Source organism: Astatotilapia calliptera, chromosome 12 (genome assembly GCF_964374335.1).
Source record: "Astatotilapia calliptera chromosome 12, fAstCal68.1, whole genome shotgun sequence".
Taxonomy (NCBI): domain Eukaryota; kingdom Metazoa; phylum Chordata; class Actinopteri; order Cichliformes; family Cichlidae; genus Astatotilapia; species Astatotilapia calliptera.
In genome coordinates, this window is record NC_137433.1 from 17,365,879 (window position 1) to 17,387,638 (window position 21,760).

Sequence of the window (21,760 nt, forward strand, 5' to 3'; positions counted from 1 at the left end):
TATCCTTGGGATCAAGTATCTGTGGGTGTTTCCTGTGGATGGGAGTGTGAAACAGTGAGCGCATACAGGAGAGATTTAAGAACATAGAGGAGTATTCAGTTTCCCAGGAGCACACCTTCCTCTTTGAGGACATAAGGCAGCTTTTCACTTCTTTTCCTTCTCTCGCTCTGTTTCTCTCCTTCGCTCTCTCCTCTTCGGTGTTAACAGCTAGTCTCTTGTTTTCTCACCACTCGTTTCAGTTTCGCCTTGCTTGCATACAAAAGTGTTAAGCTCACACCTTGTGTCAATAGACTTTGTATCCTTTAGACTTAATTGCTTATGGGAGCACATTTTTTTACTCTGTCTTTTTGCTTTCCACTACTATACTCACGCTGTAGTAGAGAGATATGGAGATTTATGGATAAATAAGTGCAGAACGGTGTAAAGTTACCATTTCCATGCCTCTACCATCACTGTTGTGCTGGGACATTGTCTTTCATATAGACCAGTTTGTACTTAACCCCAGCTATGTGCATTGAGCATATTAAGGATTTCTCTCTTCTGATGGTTATCACATTATGAGGCAGTGAGTGACTGTAATGTCCCTGTGGTTTCTGCCTTTTTTAATCTTTATTGTGGATCATATGTTGTACATCTTTAAAAGGAAGAAAACAAAAAGCCAACTTTAACATTGAATCCTCTCTCACCACCCATGGACAACTGCTCAGCAAAAGTGGTCATAAACATTTCAGCAGCATTAAATTTTGTTTTGAATGAGTCTAGTTTGAGACTGATTACACTCATGAATATTTTGACCCTTTTGTAGTCTCAAGTTGCATCTTCCAAACATGGGGTCTTGTGATCACATGATTTAAGTAAAAATGTTATCATAGAGTGGTAACATAGGATCTTACTGTGGTATACATTTAAAAGAAAATCCCAGCAGCCTTTGGATGAAAACCCTCCATAAAAGGCATGATTAACTTTCTTTCTCTCAAGCTAAGAAATGGGTGCGTTAGACCCCTGGGTAATGTTTTTTTTCATTCAATTCAGGAATCCCTGGGATTTCCCATCCTTGTGAGACTTTCACTATAGTTAGAGGTCATCCCCCTAGCAAGGCCCCAACAGTACAGCTGTCCATTTTCCACTGTATTTAGACTAGGGGCCCGGCTGTCTTTTTGTGACATGGTGATCCAGCGCTTTATTTGGCATAGCTCATCTTATGTTGTGACTACGACAGATCCAATTATTTTTCTGCAATCACTCAAACATGCGGAAGTCCTGTCTGATTTGATGCTCCCACCGAACCAGAGCGTGAATGTGTTTTGTGAAAAGGTTGTGGTCACATCAGTGTTGTTCTAGTTGTTTGGCAACAAATATCAAGGATGTTGATTTTCCCAGAGGAAAACCGCAGTTTTCTTTAATAAAGATAAACATGCCTGAAAGATCCTGAGACGGTAGTTCAAGAGGTTCACCGGGAAAACAGCATAGAGATAGACTGTATAATACTGACAGTACCAACTTCTTACTGACATTTTTAAAAAAATTTGTATTAATAATTCTCCAAAGAAAGTTCTTCTTTACCTGTTAAAAAGGATGAACAGTGGAAATCACGTGACCCCTATGGATATATATTCTTATAATTGCCGATGGATTTATCGGTGGTTGTGTCCGATGTGTCACAAAGCAACAAAGTATAAAGAAGAGTTGCGTTATGATTAAATTAAATTAAATATAGAGCAGTTTAATATTTTCAGTTTTTCCAGACGTTATCTGTGAGATAGATGTGTTCTTTATGCTATGGTGACACAAAGGATCACTGTTTGGAAATAGCAGCCAAAATTATTGCAGCCGTGTGAAAATTTCAGATTAAACAGAAATATTTATTAACTGCTTATATTCAGAGTCTATTCAGAACCTCACAACAGAAACAGAAATAACAAATAGTGACATAGTTGCTGCAAAATGATGATTTAACTGCTAAACGACAAACATTTCGCTCTTATACAGGACTATAACTACAATACAACCAGATGGTAACCAGCTATGTTAAGTCCCCCACTCCAAAGAGATGTGTTGCAGAGAAGTTAATTGCAACATGTCGCCAATCTGTCTGCTTTTATAAATTAGACAGCAGTTATTTGCAAGCCTTCACTACTCTGTCTGAGAGTAATTGCAGTTGGTGTGATTTGGACCCTGACTGTTTGGAGATAAGTTGCCTCCCACCAGATAACCCGTGCAGTCACCTTGCAGTCAAAAGAAGCAGCTCATAGGTTGAGAATGTTGCATGTTCAACCTCTGGGGAACCCGCTTGTTGCTGCAACTACTTGAAGTTGTTTGCAGAATATAAAAATAATTCAGTGCAATCATCAGACAACTGGAGATTTTTTCCTAGTTGCAAGATGGCTTATTGTAAGTTTTGTAAGTGTGTCTTTCATCTTATTTTCCTTATCTTCTAGGTGCTTTATCCCAAACATCTATGTAGCTCTGTGCACGGCAGTGCTGGTGCCTCTCATCTGTCTTGTTGCTGTGGTGGTTGTATTCATCCACATCTACCAAGTTACTGAGCAGTGGAAGGCCTACGATGACATTTACCGTGGACGGACTAACAGCACAGGTAAAAACCAAATATGTGACTACACACACAAACACACACAAATATATTAATGTATGCATAAGCAGAGATTTTATTATTTTACCACTTGCTGTTACCACAAAGAGATCATGAGAGTTACATCTGCATTTACACTCAGTCACACCCAATTTCTTTCTTTCGTGGACATGTACAAACACCACTAGGATGTCCCTCTGGAACGAAGCTACAAACAACATACCCTTATTTTGGGCAGAAGCTTTCATCCCCTATTTTCCAGTTTGCTGTTTGCTGGAGACAAAAACAGATTTAGGGTTTTTGCAGAAAGTGCGAACTTTCAGTTATCTAGCACACATAAAAACACCCATCAGTACAATGTAGTAGTAGGTGTGCAAACTTGTACATTTCCAACTTGTAGATTATTCAGAATTCTTGTTTGCACACACACACACATCCATCATGGATTTATGACCCGTACAAATCAGCTCTGTTTATACAGTGCAGTTAGTCCCTTTGGCCACACATGAAGATTCAGCCAAACCACTTTACTTGCTGATCATCGGGGCTGCAATCAATGGCCATCAGTGGGAATCAGCAGGCTTTAGCTTGTTTTGCTCAGTCAAGGCTCTCCGGTGACAAAGCCAAGCCTGAATTAGTGCCAGTTCTTTTGTTGGCAAGCAGCTTGCCCGCAAACTGTGCAGGAGTGTTGAGGCAGTGTAGATGCTTTACTGAGTTGCAGGTATGTGTGCATTATTCAAAAAGGAACAGCACTTTCTCATTCACAAACCAGGCTGAGGCAAAGGGCCAGCCTGTAGGATTTGTACTTCACATGAGCAGTTTTTTGTGAGGAAAGCGAAAGAAAATAGAGTAAATTGGACAAACATTTATGTTTGAAATATGATACTGTAATGTGTGATGATTCACAATAGCCTAAACTTTTGACCTATACTGTACATACATACACAATTGTACATATCTACATGCACATATAAACATAACATGCCCACAAACACACTTTAGTGCACATTGTATACTCCAGTGTTTGCAGTGTACTCTGCTGTTGTCAGTGTCTCAATATGTCTAAAGTCCAAAGAAGAATAAAACAATTATGGGAGAATATATTTATTGCTGTAAACACAGGCTACCCTTCTGCTCATTTCCCGGAATTACTTAAAGGTTGTATGAGTTGACTTAAAACAACAGGAACTGAACCCTGCACTATGCAGCAGCATGACAATCATGACAGTCAATAATTATCCCTATTATTTGTCCACTGCTTGCAGGCTCTGTGTGTGCTTCTGCAGTAATCCAAATAATAACTATTCATATTAAGCACTTAGAGTAAACTCAACCTTGACTTTCCCAGTCAGCTGAGATTCGTGCAGAACCTGCTGGACTGCTGATGCTATTTTGACAATGAACGCCATGTGCATGTTTTCAAATTCCTTAGTGAAGCAACAACCGATGAGATAAGCTAACAAGTAATCTGTGTCTGTCTGTGTGTTTGTGCCTGCATGCCTGCGCGCGTGCATGCAAGATTATGAGAACCGCACATGTAAAATTCACAGGACTGTGTGAAATTTAGCAGAACTTCTGACGTCAGTGAAATCAAGGAAGTGCGTTGGTGGGCTTTCATTTATGTTCCTCCCCATCAACAGATTTGAGAAAGTCTGGAGTTCTACCAATGCAGGGCAGCGAATAATAATAAACGAACAAAAGGTACAACAGTGCATATCAGAAGCACAACAGTGAACCCTTATCTTGTGTTAGAAAGACTTTATGTTCTTGTGTTGCGCAAGTGACCAGACTTTAAGTTGAATGAATAACTATTATTGTTGCAGTTTTATGGCACTTAATGTTCCCCGGCTCCACTTTTAGCATTGATTGGTCAGCAGTATGGAAACACAAATAAATGATGGATAATGTTTAATTACTTAATATTGTTTTATTTACTTTGTGTGTTTGAGTGTTGCTGCTTTATTTGTATGCTAAGCGCATGCTTATATTTGTCATATCTTTATTAGTAATGGCCTTGAAATGCACATCCTTATTTGGACATTGTACTTTAACAGCTGATTGTTTTTATCATCTTGTTTTTAGTATTATTTTTTTTCCTTTGGTCATTACTCCTAGCTGTAACTAGATGCACTCAACACACGCTTACTCCTGCTTGTTGTTATTACAGCTGGTGACTTCTCTGTGACCTTAATGTTAGCACAATCTCGAGTTTCTTTCTGGTTGTTTTCCTTCTGTGCATGCTCACTTCTCAGTTTGTCTTCTCACACCAAGAACGCTGCACTGGTCAAATTTGAACTTGAGCCTGTCTGCTTGCCTGTGGAGGAAAGCAGCGTGTGTTTGTTGTACAGAAAGAAAGATAGCCATGACATCATTGAGCTTCTCTGAAACACAAAGCTTTTGCAGAGGATTGCATATGAATTCATGTCTGCTTATGCATAATATGAACACACACACACACATGCACAGCCACACAGGCTCTTTGCTTCTACTTAGTGGTACAAAGCCAAACAGTCAGTCAGCATTTTGCAGTTCGTCTCAACTCGGCTCTGGGAACCTGTTCTTACTGTGGGAGCTCTGGCCCGTCCACAGACAGGAATGTGCTTACATGGTTGGAAAAAGTCTAACCAGGGAGGGAGGAGATGGAGACAGATGTGCAAGACACACTAAAGCCAGAGAGAGAGAGAAAGAAAGAAATGGGAAAGATAGACGATAGAAATTGATAGATGGAAGATAGAAAAAAGTTGTTTTTATTTAACCTACACGTGTTTGTAGACAGTTTGTCCACATAAGGCAAACCGAGATGAAGTGTGAAATAATAATGCATCAGAGGCCGTGACCAAGGCCAACAGCGAAGAAAGCACTAAAAAAGTATGATAGAGCTAAATAAATAAAAATACTATGTGATAAGGAGCAGAAGTTAGAGCAGGGTGGAAATGACAGTGTGGTGGATGTGGCACCTAAGTGAGGGGTTTTTGTGCAAACCTGGGCCCGTGTCCTGTGTTTCCATCCTACTTGTGAAGAGAACTGTACACTCTGTCCTACATAACACCTTTCATGCAGACTGTAAGGAGAGTGACTCAACAGTGTAATTTTGAATCTGATGTTCCCTTCAAATCATCGTAAAAACAGCTTTTACGCCTCATGTAGCTGTAAAATTTATTATGTTTATCTTCTGTGACCCTGCACTTTTCACTTCAAGACACACACACACATACACAGCATCACAGGTATCGTGAGCCTAATAAAAATGTCTTTTACATTCTTTGATAATGCAATGTGGAGTTAGTTATTAATCTAATGTTTCATAAACAGATCAGTACTGTTAAGTTTCTCAGTACTCACTTGTCACACCCTGCTTTAATCCCTCCACTGTTTTAGCTTTTTTACTTTTCTATTCTTCTCCCTACAATTATTTCAAGATGTTTATCTCAGCATATTAGCTAAGTATTAATAGGAGTCAGGCTAGTATTTGTCTGAACAAAGCAAAACTCATCACTATGGTGCAATACTCTTAATTTCATGGTGGTAGCACTCCTAGTGTTTTTATTTGAGATCCCACATTTGCAACATACTTAGCAGGGAGGATGGGTGTGGTGCTGGTAATGTGGATGTGTTTTGAATATTCTTTTGACAGTGTCCAAATTTGACTAGTGCATTGCACTTGTGTTGGTTAGCAGGCTAACAGATATCCTCCCATTTTTGTACAGCAAGAACAAGCAGGTTAAGAGAATTATTTGTGCAAGTAATAATGAAGTGCACTCCCTTTGTAAAATGTTCTCTGCTTTGTAAGGACCACTGGATACTTACTTAATTATCTTAAGTCTGTCCCTACTTCAGTGGGGTTTTTTCTTGAATTGTCACATCCTGAAGTCTGAGGTGACAGGATGTATTCCTGTCAGTGGGCTGCAGGTTGACTAGCTGCTATGGTCTAAAAGCAGTAAATGCTAAGAAGACCTTTTAAACTATGCACTTTTTAGTCGTATTGGTGAGATCAGTACACTTTGTGTCAATGCACACTTGTTACAAGGTTTGTCAAAGTGTTACTCTCAGAACTTGGGGGTTGTTTTTTGTTTGGTTCAGTTTAAAATAAAATAAATAAAAAGCCATAGGTTCCCCCTTTGGTAAATGTGTAAATGTAAATGTGTGATGTTTGACCTCTGCATGAGGACGAGTATTCGTATGTTTCTCCATTTTGACAATCTATTTTGCACCCTTAAAATATAAAGTACATCTGATGTGAAGATGTTGACACACCAGCTGCCTGTTTGCACAAAGAAAAGAATTGTGCACACTGTCTCTTAGATCATTTTCAGCCCATCTTAGGCAGCTAAATGATTTAGTGGCATCCCAAATGCTGAATGGATGAAGCCCTGGATAGAGAGTACAGCTCTGATAGCATGTGTGCATGCGTGCTCATACTCAAGTATGAGTGTGTGGCTTTTTACCCTCCCTTATATGTCTCCTCACTGTTGTTTGAGTCTCTAATCTGAGTCCACGTAAATCCACATGCAAACCACAGGAAGTCAGAGAACTGTTGGAGCAGAAACGCTGCATCAGTGTTGTATTAGGGTTGTAAAATGTGGTTCATTAGACAGCTCCTGAATTAGATCCCCTTCCTCCTCTTTTACCAGACCTTGCTTTGGAAGAATGAGTATTACACCACAGCATATATAGTTTAATATCAAGAAACTAGAGAATCTAAATAGAAATGATAACACACCAGCAGCTATATTAATTCTCCATCAATTACTATGTAATGTACGGTAGTTATTCTGCAATATGCATTTGTTCAAATATGTTCAAATTAATAAGTGCATGAATGTCATACAGATAAAATAGTATCTAGAATCTGAGTTCAGCTGTAATGTATAATGTATTGTATTGGCTTATATATATTTGAACAACAGTGCTGATATTGTTTTCATTCTGTTCCTGTTGTTATCTTGTGCTCCAGAGGTGCCGCTGGTCCTCTACCTGTTTCTGCTCGTCTCCCTAGTTTGGTTGTGGGCAGGACTCCATATGGGCTACAGGTACCTGTGGATGCTCATCCTCTACGTCATCTTTAACTGCCTGCTGGTGAGATCATTTCCTTTTCTGTTTGTTTGTTTGTTTGTTTCCTGTTTGTGCATATGTTTTCTTCTTGTTGTAGTTGGAGTACAGTTAAAAGTTATAAAGTTAAAGCACTTCTTTTTATATCTTCAAGCTCGATGTGTGTACTCTTTCTCCAGGTTTGATTTTTCTTATGAAAGATATTGTTTTTACCTATCTAATCTCAAATTTTCAGCTACTCTCTGAGCTAAATGTTGCTGTAGCTGAAAATTTGAGAACGCTGCAGAGTCGGTGTGTGTGTGTGTGTGTGTGTGTGTGTGTGTGTGTGTGTGTGTGTGTGTGTGTGTGTGTGTGTGTGTGTGTGTGTGTGTGTGTGTGTGTGTGTGTTGGGGGGTGGAGAGGTATGATGAAGGGAAGTCCATTGACTTTGAAGGCCAGCTTTGATGTATCTGACAGGCAGAGTAAGAAGTGCCTCAGGTGTGGAGAGAGAGAGGCAGGGTTATCACTGTGTCATGTCTCACCAACGCCTCTCACTGCTATGTTTGTCCATCTCTCCACTTTATTTTTGTCTTTTCTTGGTCCCTTTGTTTGCATCTTTTTATAGTTTATTTACTCCCTCTGTTTCTCTCAGTTCTGTATTTCAGATGTCAGTGTAGCTAAGTAAAGATATTTCAAATGCAAGATAGATTACTCTACCACTAAATGCAGTCCAGTACATATTTAAATATTTGCACAGTGAGATCATTTTCACAAGCATGCCTCTGCATCACGCCACTACAGATTCCAAAAAAAGAAATAAGGATGGGAAGTGTAGATGCTGGGCTTCAATCTAGAGGCTTAATAAAAATATAGTCCCTATAACCAATTTCCACCTGTTCAAAAGAAACTGGACAAAATGAGGACGGTCATTAATGATCAAATATAAAACCTGTGCAACAATATCATCGTGAACTCTGGAACACATTGTGCAAGTTTTTGTGGATTTTTCTGCCTTCAGTTATGTCCTTAGTAAGGGAAACACATGCTTACTCATGTAACTGAGACATTTTTTAAAAAACTTTTGTCTTCTGGTTACTAAGGATTTAGCTGTGGCTCATTCATATTAGTAGCTTTATTACTTGTCTTTAAATTGTGTTCTGTCAATTTTACTTAACCTACTAAATCATACATTTTCTGGCGCAAAGGTTTAGTTTTGTAGAAGTGTTTAATGCATAATGTGTTTTTTTAAGAAGATGCCCACGAAGCTTTCTGGATCAGTTGTGCTTAGTTTTGCACAATTGATTGTTTTCTGTCTTATCTAGTCCCTAAATGTTTGCAGTGATCGGGTAGACCACCATGTGCCTGTAACATGTGCCACAAGAGGTCTGTGACAACCAATGTTGATATGTAGCATCTACATGCTAAAGACAACAGCGCTTAACATAAGTAAACATCTCCTGTTAGTCCAGTGACTGAAGTGAAGTGATGTCAGCAGCAATGGTCATTGTCGCACTCGACACTTCTTCATGACCAGCAATACTTTGTCCATCCCTGTGACATCACATAGCTAGTTTGATTTTATTTAAAATGAACTTGTGATTGTTAATTTACATGCAAAGTTTTTAAATACATTTCCTCAGTTCTGCTTGTGTTTCTTTTAACCTGGGTAAAAATCCTCAGACTAATAGCCTTTGTTTCCTCTCTAAATACTTTGATTTGTTCTTGGGCCCCCTCATTAGGCCCCTGAGTTATCAAAGTTCTTAGCACTGCTGTCACACAAACATACATCCGCCCACACAATAGTACATAAAAATCTCCTCTTTACGTTAATTGGCAGATGACTAGTAGTTTGATAACACTTTTGCTCTCTAAATGAGGACTTTTGGGCTTTTTGGTGGCGACGTACAGTAACAGCTAAAAAGAGCTTCTTGCTACCCTATTTGTATTTCAGCAACTTAAATGTAGCTTAACTTTAACTTCAGATAGGACAAGTTCTATCAAACTTTGTATCATCTGGAAAAAAAGAACTGCTGCAATTGATTTTCAGCCGTGCCTCATACAAAGTTCCAGCTAAAACAGCAGCCTCTGGGGTCTGCACCAAAAGTACCAGAAGTAGGGATTTATCAAAGTGGAACGGGTAAGGGTCCCAAAGGTACATTGTGTCCAAGGATATTGATTAGCCATAAACAAACTCATCTGACCCACTTTCTACAAAGCACCACTAAAGAAAGGTCAGGATGCTGTAACCATGTACGAAGCATGGCTGCTATCATATTTATTTGTATGCAAGATTTGGGTTATGTGTTTTTTTTTAAAGCACATTTAATTTGTTTAGCGGTGATGGAGGAAAAGCGTTGCTGTGAGAGGACTCATTGATCATTTTGTGTCACTGCAGAACTTCCATTAGGGACTAAATCGAAAAAAGAAAGTAAAGTTTAAAGAAAGCAACTGTGATACTTACTCTCTGTCATGAACACTCGAACAGCAAGATTTAACAAAATATGATGATTGTCACATTTCTTAACAGATATGACTTGGTAACTAGAGTAATCTTACTTTTGTTTCATGATTTTGTGAACTCAAACCCATATGGAATATTTTTAGGTTAACTAAAGAAATTAAACTGAGATATTTTTCAGGACACGGTGCTACAGGACTGCCTTATTCTCCCAGTATTATTATTCCAGTGCATTTTTGAACATCTTATCCTTCCCATAGGTTTTCAATGCCGTGAGCTTGGAATTTGTTAGGCTGTGCATCTCTGCTGCAAAGTCAAGTACACTTGTTTTTTTGTTTTTTTGTTTCCTTCATGCCGCGAATTTTCCATTAAGAGAATTTTCCATATTTACCTCATTGGTGTTGTTGATGTTAACTGCTGATTACTGAACACCATTAAACAGCTGCAGATGTTACAGCTGTGCACAAGTGTCTGTTGCAGAGCCCACATTGCTCTTTGGTTAGGTGCTGTAAAAACAACCTCTTGTTGCCAGCCGGGTATCTGTTAAAATCAAGCTGTGAAACACATCACATGTTTGCAGTTATACTGTGGAAAATGTGACTTTTTAGCCAACAGGCCACAGGGTTTTCTTTTCTCTCTACAAGCCTTTGATCCATCCTTTTACATAATACAGCTGTCAGTCACATCATGCTGAAATAGAAGACTATAATCAAATCACAACAGCACAACCCCTCATTATCTCCTACTGCACGTTCGATGTACCGATAAACACTACGTCACTGTATCCGTGCTGTCAGAAGCCTCACAGCTGTGAAGCAGGACCATGCTTCATTACAATTCAATTCAACCCCCACTTGCACATTCAGCCTTGGCACTGGCTAAAAATAGGACACAGGATATGTGTATATTTTTATGGAAAAGAAGGCGGTAGGCAATTAGCCGTGTGAAGCCTGGAAGTATTTAGGGTTTCGGTCAAACAGCTCTTTTTCTTTTAGCACAGAAAGCACAGAAAAATCTGCGGACACAGCACTTTTTGCAGTTGATGCAGTTTAGTATATTTAATCACTTTGAAAGAAGTCAGAAAACTCGAGAGCTATTTTTTAATTATTTCAGTTTTCTAATTTTATCATCTTGCCCTTTGTCTTACCCCTGACAAGCAGTACATTTCTTTAGCTCGTTGCTGTTGTCACTTTTAAACGCCCTACTTAAAAACCCACAAAACAGAATGCTGTGTAAAATTGTACTCAAAACTTTGCAAATTATTTAAACACCATAATTAATTTAAAGTAGCACAAAGGCAACATGTCAAACTATGAGATTTTATTGTTTTTGATTTGATTCATTTTAAGGTTGATGCGGGCGACATGTTTTGAAAATGTTAGGAAACAGACCATAAAAGAGAAGCAGCTTAAATAAACCCTGCAAATCATTTGAAAAATTGAGAATAAACTTTCTAACTATGAAATTAAAAAGAATTTGAGGATTTTGTCATCTCTGAAATGTAAGATCCTTTGTGTATCTCTGTACACAAAGGAGAAAGCCAAAAATGGCACAAATGGCAGTCATGTGAGATTCTTTTTGTGAATGCCTGCACTTCCTCCAGGATGAACACAAAGGGACCATCAACTTTGTTATCAGCACACATTTCAAAAGCCAGCATGAGGGTGTTAGTGCACCTAGCATGAATAAGTTACCAGTATCTGAAGGAACTCTTAATGTCTGCTACCATCCAGCAACTGTTTTCTTTCAACAAGACACCACCAAACTACATTTGTATTACAACAGCGTGGCCCTTTTGTAAAATAGCCTGCCTGCAGTCCAGGTCTGTTACCTATTGAAAAAAAAGCTGGCACATTATGAAACAACACTGCAGTGAAGAGAGCACCAAACTGTTGAGCAGCTTAAATCCTCCACCTAAGAATGGGAAAATATTTCAATTTAAAGAGTTGTTGTTGTCCATGTTGTCTTTGTCTTCTTTAAATGTCAGGATCATTATGATTTCAATCATGCAAATCATTGCTTTCATATGTACATTTTGCTCAGCACCCCAAATGATTTTAAACAAGGTTGTATCCAACACAATCAAATGCTCCTTCTCACGGTCCGTTTCACATCCCTCAACACCATCACGTCCTTAGTGTCCTCTTTTGGACTTTGCCTTCGATCTCCAAAGACATGGACTCAGCGATCAGGGAACACTTACATAACTTACCTATGGCTGTTAAGCCTGTTCCTCAGGCCACACAGCTTGCTAATGATCTGTGCTAATCACCCACGGTGCTGTTGTAATGGAGAAATGCTCATGGATAAAGACATACACACCCATATATGAATACACACCTGGCTGCTTTCTGTTCCATGTTACATGCGAACACACAAAGGAAGACTAATTACCTTCTTCAAGCTATACCCCTGAACATAGCTCCTAGCCATGAAGTGTTCCATTTACTAAAGGACATGGTTTAAAGCTCTCATTTTGCAATTCATGCACAATTACCTACAAGGCACACTAATTTATGGGAACACAGTGTACGATTCACTAATCTGTTTAAGTCACTGTGTCAGAAAACAGCGGAGTATACTGCACTGTTTTTAACCTGCAAGGTCTCCAGTGAGCTTATAAACAGGCTTTCTTTCCTTCTCATAATCTGGATATTCCAGTTTTATAGTGCCCCCATAAACACACAGTTCTGATTTACTGTTCCTGCTCTCTTCCTATTAATGTTTACTGTGGCCATCCAGGCTGCTTATAATCCCGTTCTGTCAATAAACTCGAGATGAGTAACGTTGATTGCTTTGCCAGGAAAGTTGAAGCTTAATTACAGACACGAACCTTATGTCACAAAGTTTGATTTAAGGATTTGAATAAGTTGGGGAGTTGCGCGCACACACACACACACACACGCACGCACACACACACACACACACTGACAGATTGATATTTATTTTCACAAAAAAGCAAAGTGTTTACATTTGGTTTTATCAATGAAACAATCAGTCCGTCAGGTTTTGCCTAAACATATTTTATTACTATATTCATTATTTTCTTCCGTGTTGTCCAAAAACTTACTTTCTCTCCCCATGTGTAAACGTCTTTAATAGGTCCGTGTTGGCCTGTATTCACACACGCTTGTGGTTTGCGCTCTTGTGTGTTCCGTCTCTGTCTGTGGCTGCCATCATCGCCCGATGATGGGTGTTGTGAAATATGGGCTGGATTCATGGTATTTGACGCCCTGGTGTTTTGGGGTAATTCGCATCCTGGTGCTGTTGACCAAGCAGATAATGGTAATGATGAAGAAGTGGAGGAGGCAGAAATACCAGTATGCCAATGATGTCACTGCCCCAGTGGTGAAGTAATGCTTCAGTAATCATGCTGAAAGAAGTGAAAGAAGTTTAATTCGGAATGCAACAGCAACACGCTGCACAAAAATAATAATGAGTATAGTATTATTTAATATCACATATGTTTATGTAATATGTACAGAGCTTAACAAATCTATTAGACTACCACTGAGTGTGAGGTTTAAGCCACAGCTGATCTAAATCAACAGTTCTGGTAATGGTTAATCCACTAGTTATGTGCAAGCTCTTTAATCCAAACAATATTTTTATGCTAAAATCTATTTAATTTTATTATTCATTCATAATTTTATTATTTTACAAAACAGTTGGAAAAGAATAGTAAAGCACATTATTATTTTTAATTAAGCTCCAAAAGTACAGTTATTTACTTGAATTCTTGAATAGAAAATTAGGTTTGTTTGATGAGTATGTTGTAAGTGTTCTTAGAAAATGGGTTTAAGGAATAGCTATATAATTTTTTATCTTTTGACAGATTTCTAAAATATTTATGTCTTTTTGCTTTTATGATAGGTGGTCTAATGAATTTGTGACGCACTTTTTTGGATCGTTTGGTTCTTTTACCCTCCAAGCCTGCCACTGCAGATTGATTGAGCCGGCAGTATTACAGATTTCAGATTAATCATACTGAAGAGCAGAGCCATAACTTATTCCTAATGTTGAATTTTTCTCCCCACTGCTTTCTCTACAGGGCTTGTATGTGTTTGCTGTGTACTTCATCATGCACAACCAGCTGTGTTGGCCAACTAAAGCAAGTTACACAGTTGAGATGAGTGGACAGGATAGGCCGGATTCTATGTACCAGGGAATGGGACCCACCCCTGTGGGAGGCGACATCAGCAAATCAACTCAAAATCTCATCAGTGCCATGGAAGAGGTACACATACAGAGCTTACATTGTCATCACATTGACACGCTTATGCAATCAAAGGCTGACATATGGGAATAGTTGGTTACACAGATTTACAGCAGTTATCGTGCATGTGTTGCCTAATCTCTGATGCCTGGACTTTTCACATTTGTATTTGACTTACTGATTAAGAAATCCTCATTTCAGGCATGAAAAGAAAAGATTTTGTTCCCCATCCAGACTGTTGAGGTCTGATGATGACTTTAACTCCCATTCTGACCACCCATCCATTACAGTTTGTGGTTGAGTTTGTTAGAAATGTGTAGAAATCTTGCATTTGAATGGCAGATGTGGTGATGACGAGAAGAAACCATAGTCACAACCATGGATTACATGATAGAGTAATCATTTGTTTTGAGGAATTTCTGTGTCAAACTACTGTGAAATTTAGTTTTTAAGACTAAACTTATTTCTGCTTATTCTTCTTTAACTCTGTTTCCCACGGCTCGTTTGCACGTTCGCCGTTGTCTAGTTTACATTTCTAGCACATTCATACTGATTCACTTAGATTTTTCAGACTGATTCTCCTGCTAACAGCCCCATCAACTTGTTTTGTGGTTTTGTGACCCTTCTGTTAGACTTGCGCATTGCTTGCAAGCACAGAAAACATGCTTTACGCAAACACACTGCTACACTAATTCTGCCAGTCGTACTCTGGAGAATACCCTATAAGGACTGAGCTGGTGTGAAGGAAGGACAGAGAAAAAAAAAACAAGGGTGGCGGGTCGGTGTTGTGGGGGGGGGGGCTTCTTTTCCCCTGGGAAATCCACCCTCCCTTTCGCTCTCTCGATCTCTCTCTCCACACGTAGGAATCCGGTAATCTTGTTTTATTCATGAGAGCACACTCTCGCCTCTTAAAGATTTGGTTACAGCCCAAGAAAGAAAGGTGCAGTTAGAGACCCCTGAGAAAAGCAGCACTAGGGGTAGATTCTGGATTTTGTGTGTGTGTGTCTGAGAGAAATGGACCGCTTGAAAGGAAATTAGAAAAGGGAAAAAAGTAGGTAACAAGTATAAGAACACATATTGCAGGTGGTGACTAGCATATTGGCCTCATCTAATCACTACAGCCCTCCAAAGTGGATGTGACAGATTTGAAGTGCCTGGTGGTGCTTAATTCACCTCACCCGTACACTCTGTACTGGTAACAGCAAGCCTGAGAAGCTTGTACAACACGTACCCACGTTTATGCACGTCCATGAACAGATGAGACATTCATAATGAATTAATACAACAGAAAACACGATGAGATAATGGAATAATCTGGTTCTTGAGGTCAAAATAAAAGAGATATCTTCTGGTTCCTCTCTTTTGCATTTCTTTTGTTCTTTCTAGTAACTTCTGTGATTTGTTGTGTTAATGCACGGACATTCATCTTGAAAAAACCCTCTATATACACAGACAAGATGCCATTTGTATAGCCGTTAGTATGATTCAGTAAGAAACTCTACACTGACCTCACTTTCACCCCTTGCACCCACTCTGACCCTGTGGGATGACTTTAATTCTTTGGGGTGCTTTGACACCATGCACTCTACATAACCCACATTCATCACAGTCATGATTACTGTTTGCATATGTTTGACCTCAGTTTATCCTGGTTTTGGTTTTTTTTTTTGTGTTTGTTACATTAAAGATTCATGTTTTTTTTACAGCTCATAAACTTTCATAAACCCATATTTTATTCACAAAACACTACGGAAACCATATCAAACTTAGAAAACTGAGAAAATGTATCATTTTAGGCATAATATTAGCTCGACTTGACTTTGATTGCAGGAATATATCTTCAAAGATGAGATAGGCGCTACAAAAACCTGGAAATGTAAGTGGTACTAAACAGAAACACCTGGAGGAACAATTTGCAGCTAATAAGGTTAACTGACCACAGGTCTGTGAAATGACTGGGTATAAAAGGAGCATCTTAGAGAGGCAGAGTTTCTCAGAATTAAAGACGGGCAGATGTTCACCAATCTGCAAAAAAAAAGCTGTTTAACCCTCTCAGGCTCAAATTAAGTTTTAGTTGCTAATGCACAACCAAGTCCTGCAGTGGTACTTCTGAGTAAAAAAAGCTCATAAAATATGTATGTGGGGTAATCAGGTTGTTAGTTTTTAACTTTTGAAAATTTGCAACGCCTGAGGGTTAAGGTATTGCAGGTAATTGCTGAAAAAGATGTTGATGTCTCATCATCAATCTGGAGGAATTTCTGTCCATGAGAGAAAAGGCCAAAAATCAATACTGGATTCCTGTGATTTTTGGGCCCTCGGGCAACACTTCATTAAAAAAAAAGGTTTTATTCTGTCATGGAAATCCCTGCAATCCCTGCCCTGGGCTCAGGAACGGTTCCACTAATCATTTTCTGTGAACACAGTTCACTGTGCCATTCACAAATGCAGGTTAAAACTCTATCATAAAGAAGAATATGTGAGCATGATCTAGAAATGGTGTCCTCTTGTCTGGGCTAAAACTCATTTAAAATGGACTGAGGCAACATGGAAAACAAATGGTCGGACGAATGGAAATTCTTTTGGGAAAACACGGACACTGCATCCTCCAGACTAAAGAGGAGAGGAACCATCCGGCTTTTTGTCAACACCCACTGGAAACTCTGCTTCTCTGATGGTATTGGGATGCAGCATTGCCTATGGATTTGGCATTTGTATCTAGAAAAGCACCAACAATGCTGAAAGGTATATACAGGTTTTAATGCTTCCATCCAGATGTTCACGTTAGCCCTATTTCACCAAGACAATGCTAAACTGCATTGTAGTACACTGTATTAGTGTGTGCACTGTATTACAACGTGGCTTCATAGTAGAAGAGTGCAGGTGCTGAACTTGCCTGCCTGCAGTCCAAACCTTTCACCAATAAAAGGAAAACTGTGACAAAATAGATCCAGGACTGTTGAGCAGCAAGAGTGGGACAACACTCCTCTCTCAAAGGTCCAGCTACTGGTCTCCTCAGTTAGGTTGTTGTTTTTATGTGTGTGTTCAAAAATCACCCAATTGTACAGTTTCTCAGTTTAAACATTTAATATGTTTAGTAAGAATAAAATATCCATTTCTGAGAATTTCTAATTATTTCTTTCTGTTTTTATTTGCATTTTCACAGCATCCCGACTTATTTGGACTCTATGTTATATTTGGTGATTTTTTGGCTTGTCTATTTAAATACACATTTATCTATCAGGTTTCAGCAGACTGGGAGCGAACGTCACTGCGGCCTAGCATTCAGCCCAGCAGTGTGTTTAAGCCCAGTCCTGTGATGGAGACGTACACCACCGAGGGAGGCTTCATCAACACCAACCTGGTCACTGCAGATGAGGATTCACAGGAGTTTGACGACCTCATATTTGCCTTAAAAACAGGTGAGGAGAACTATACTACATACCTTTCAACAGATTACACAGGAAGCAAGTGTCAGAAACACAATTTGATACTGAATATTCCTTTGGGTGTTTTTGCTGCACTAAATATTTTGACATAAAAGGACAAACACAGTATGCTTGAGAAATAAATCCAATTTCACCAGTTGTGTGGTAGGTCTCAGTCAGACAGTAAAAACAGGACAACAGCCTCTGTGTGACCAGGATAAAATTAATGGCTGGGAAGTGATTGGATCCAGTTTTTTGATGTCCGGGAGTGCTTGCAGGTAGCTCTAGCAACTGGTTTGCCAGAGGCCAAGCATGCAGCACCCCCAACCTGCAGTTGCTTACATCTATGTGTTTATAAGTTTATAAATTAGAAATTACCATCTGTTTACATTTGGTCCAGTCTGTGGCTGACAGAGTCACACCTGATGCGTAGATTCTGCCTAAGTCCAGCTCTGGGCCCGGTTCAGCATTGCATTTCTGATGTTCTGATGTTTGTTTGTTTTTTTCAAAAACAGATTGACCCAGTTTGACCCAGTTTAGTCTAAAACTGATAGCAGTCTGACTCCACCTTATTGCCATTATATCCCTGTTTTATCACCATCTTGATGCATCAAAGTCAGTTTGGAGATGGCGTCTGACTGCAAGCATACTCAGACCTGGTCCACATCTTTGAAGCAACCATTTCAAAAGCATAGAGATCAGAAGTTGATTGCACACAGTCGCTGTAATTTTGGTTGTGCAACAGTAGCCAATCATTTCTTTCCCCGAGTGTGACCGTAGCCTAAAAGCAGAAAAAGATGTTATGACTTCCTAAAATTTAGATTGAACGATAACAGAGAACGAGAGATGATAAAAATCAGCCTGTGATTAAATGCCACAGTGTGTGTGGTGTGTTTGAGTGTCTGTGTGTATATATGTGTGTGCATGTGTTTGTGATTATTATACCCTGTACATACATAAAGCATCTAACAGTGCCTAATGCATCCATTAATCCAGCAGTATCACTTCTGCTTTGTCATTCATTTGTTGACCTTAAGTCTCTCAGCTGTCATTTTTCCTCTATTGCCATCCATGTTTAATGAACCGAGGGCCTAGCCTGCTCATCAATACACAACCAGCTCATGTAAACACACAGACACTATTCAAATCATTGAGACTTTGCTTCACAGTGTCCGAATGAGCCGTTTCCACACGTCTGAAATCAAGGTCATCCACTGCAGACAGTCTGAAAGTCGTGCCTGAAACATACAAAAGAGTATTTGTATAGTTAATATTGTATTAGATGCTTTTGTAAGTCTTACCTGTACATCATGCAGTCAGCCGCTAGTGTTAAATCTCAGTAATATAAAAGACATTACAAAATGGGATGCCAATATGTCAGCAAACTAGGTTAATGTTACCCATTTAACGGGTAAAAAACCTACTGTTTCAGCTCATCGTCAGTCATTGTTATTCCCAACCTATAACGAGGACTCTTGATGAGCAGCTAACTATTGCAGCAGCAAGAATATCTCTCACAGCTTTGGTGTCACGTCATGGAAAGAATAAGAGGCTGGTCCTCTAAAATTGCGATTACTCTGGAAGGGATAAGAAATACATAGTCGAGATAGACCAACCTGATAAGACTCCAAAGTTAATGGGACTGTGGCAGGTCACACTGAATTTCACAGGTAATCTCTTGGGGTTCAGGGAAAGAGAAATAGTTTTCAGAGGAAGTACAGTAATCATTAACAGTTCTTCAACAAGCCAGGCTTTTGGCAGCTTTCACGGCATTGCAAGCTACAGTCCTGCAGCTTTATCTGACTTTGTGAGAAAGCTTGTTCTGTTTGGGTCATACAATACCTGACTTTTCAGTCTCGAAAACCACACCAGGCTCCACTATACTGAAGAAACCCCTTAAAAGCAAAACTTGTAGCTGTGGAGAGTCAAATTAACAGCAGGCATGTTGATAGATGCATTTATGTGAAAGTTAAAAACTTAGACAGAGAGAGAGGTTCTTATCCTCTTATTGTTTGTGTGGTGACAGGGTGAAGCAGAGCCACTGTGTCTCTGTCACTCTCCATTTCACTCTCTCTGTTTCTCGAAGAGTACCTGCTGTCCTGATTTGTTGTGATGTTTGACTTTGAATAACCTCCGGGATGCAAGAGACATGCCAGGGAATTTATTGGTCCCCACAGCAAACTCAGCGCTATGAAGTAATCTCTCATATTATTCAGCGTGGTAAGGAGGGAAGTTTGCAAGGTTTAATTAAGTCAAAGTGTTTGGCTCTATCCAGATCTTTGGCATGGCCTCAAGAAAATAAAGGTAAATAAAAGTTCCTGTAGTTGATCTTTGCTGTGTGCAAAATGAAGCGTAAATCTGAAACTTCTGTTAAAAGATGTTTTCGTGAAACTCGATACTGCGCTGATGTTATCTGTTTACATCTCAACTCTGTCATTAAATTATCATTTTTTGCTCCACCAGTCACAAAGGACACTCTTTCATTTCATACTTCCCCTGACCTTCTCTTTGCTCGTACCAGCCGTGCTGAACTTATAACCTGGGCTAATCTCAAGCACTCAGTCAGCAATAAAGATAATTTTCCTATTATAATTACATAATAGGGTTCCAGCTGACAGGGGTCAGCAAGTATTGCAGTAATCTGGGTCTTCGCACTTTGTTTGATCGTGAACCATTAAGCACATATCGAGGTGCACGCTCTTATCTCGGCACCTGCGCCCGGTGCTGTTTTGTACAACTTAGAGCTGATCATTAACACGGCATAGGATGGAGGTTTGAAGGATCTTATTTTGCAATCATCGCTGGGTGACTTTCAGTGCAAATCCAGCAACGTTGGCGCTCATTATCCAACTCTTCTCAAGTATGTCAAGCTGAAAGCATCCAGAAGTCACCAAAGCACAAAAGAACAAGTCTGATGATGTTTTTATTCAGATAAAATCTGTAGCAGCCCAAGCGTTTATAAAAAACAAGTCCAGTTTTGCATTTTTAAAAAGCATGTGTTTAACATATTTTTGATTATGTTTTACCAACATGCAGTTACGTGGTTTACCCATTAACATATAATGAATTATTTTGTTTCTCTACCTGCCTCCAGTCCAAGCATGTTAGCCTGTTCCCTTCATGTCTCATTACCATGACTGATCAGACTTGATATCCCAGAGTTCATGACATGCAGGGATGATTTCATAATAGAGCAAAATAGATCATTTGCTCTATAAGGACTGATTATAGTGGGTATTAGGTGGTCCAACTTACTAAGTGCTATAAGAAGAAAAATGCACGTGAATATACTGCAGAATAGAATGTATAAAAAAATACAACGTATCATATTTTTGATAAAAATGCAATGTTTTTTTGTTTCTTTTTAGGGACCGGCCTTAATGTCAGCGATAACGAGTCCATACCAGGAAGCCACGACGGAGGGAGCGTAACCAACTCCCAGATAGTTGAGCTTCGGCGTATCCCCATCGCCGACACACACCTCTAACCTTCACACCTCACACAGATCCCACGTCCCTCTATTTTTCATATCACAAATAAAGATTACAAGACAGTATTTTTATATTGTAAAATCCTTTGCACTAAAACAGTTTTTGAATAGATGGTTTTCATATAGATGTTTGATACTGTATGGGATTTTTACTGTACTAGTGTTCACAAATACGAATAAATGTTTTACTAAATTAATTTTTTAAACGCTCTTGTTTCTGAATGTATATTTTGTTTTGTTTTGTTTTTCTGTAGAGACCTAGGCAAAGATAGAGAATGTAGATTGTGTAACTTTGTCAATAAATAATGTACCACATGAATTGTATTTGCATGTTCTGATTTCATTTTTACGTCTCATAACTTAACACTAAGAGACAGCTTGCTACCAGTGAGCGGGTCTTTCACTATGGGGTCCCAGAGGTCACACTCTCACAAGGAAGGATTTGTGTCATTATGTAACTCCCTGCAGGAATTTCACAAACTCATCCCACACCTTCGGGAGATCTGCTTGTATCTGCACTGAGTGAAGAATGAGTGTGTGAAAATATGAGGCA

At 39.2% G+C, this 21,760-nt stretch overlaps 1 protein-coding gene across 1 annotated transcript in view; it reads left to right on the top strand.

The window, feature by feature from the left end:
- adgrv1 (adhesion G protein-coupled receptor V1) overlaps positions 1 to 21,526 on the top strand; it is a 123,864-nt gene extending 102,338 nt beyond the window's left edge. Inside the window, exons 90-94 of the mRNA XM_080309073.1 lie at positions 2,439 to 2,596; positions 7,545 to 7,666; positions 14,128 to 14,313; positions 17,534 to 17,711; positions 21,086 to 21,526. Coding sequence (XP_080165199.1) covers positions 2,439 to 2,596; positions 7,545 to 7,666; positions 14,128 to 14,313; positions 17,534 to 17,711; positions 21,086 to 21,204 — 763 coding nt within the window. The 3' untranslated portion in view covers positions 21,205 to 21,526. The remainder of the gene's footprint in view (positions 1 to 2,438; positions 2,597 to 7,544; positions 7,667 to 14,127; positions 14,314 to 17,533; positions 17,712 to 21,085) is intronic.
- The last annotated feature ends 234 nt before the right edge of the window (positions 21,527 to 21,760 follow it).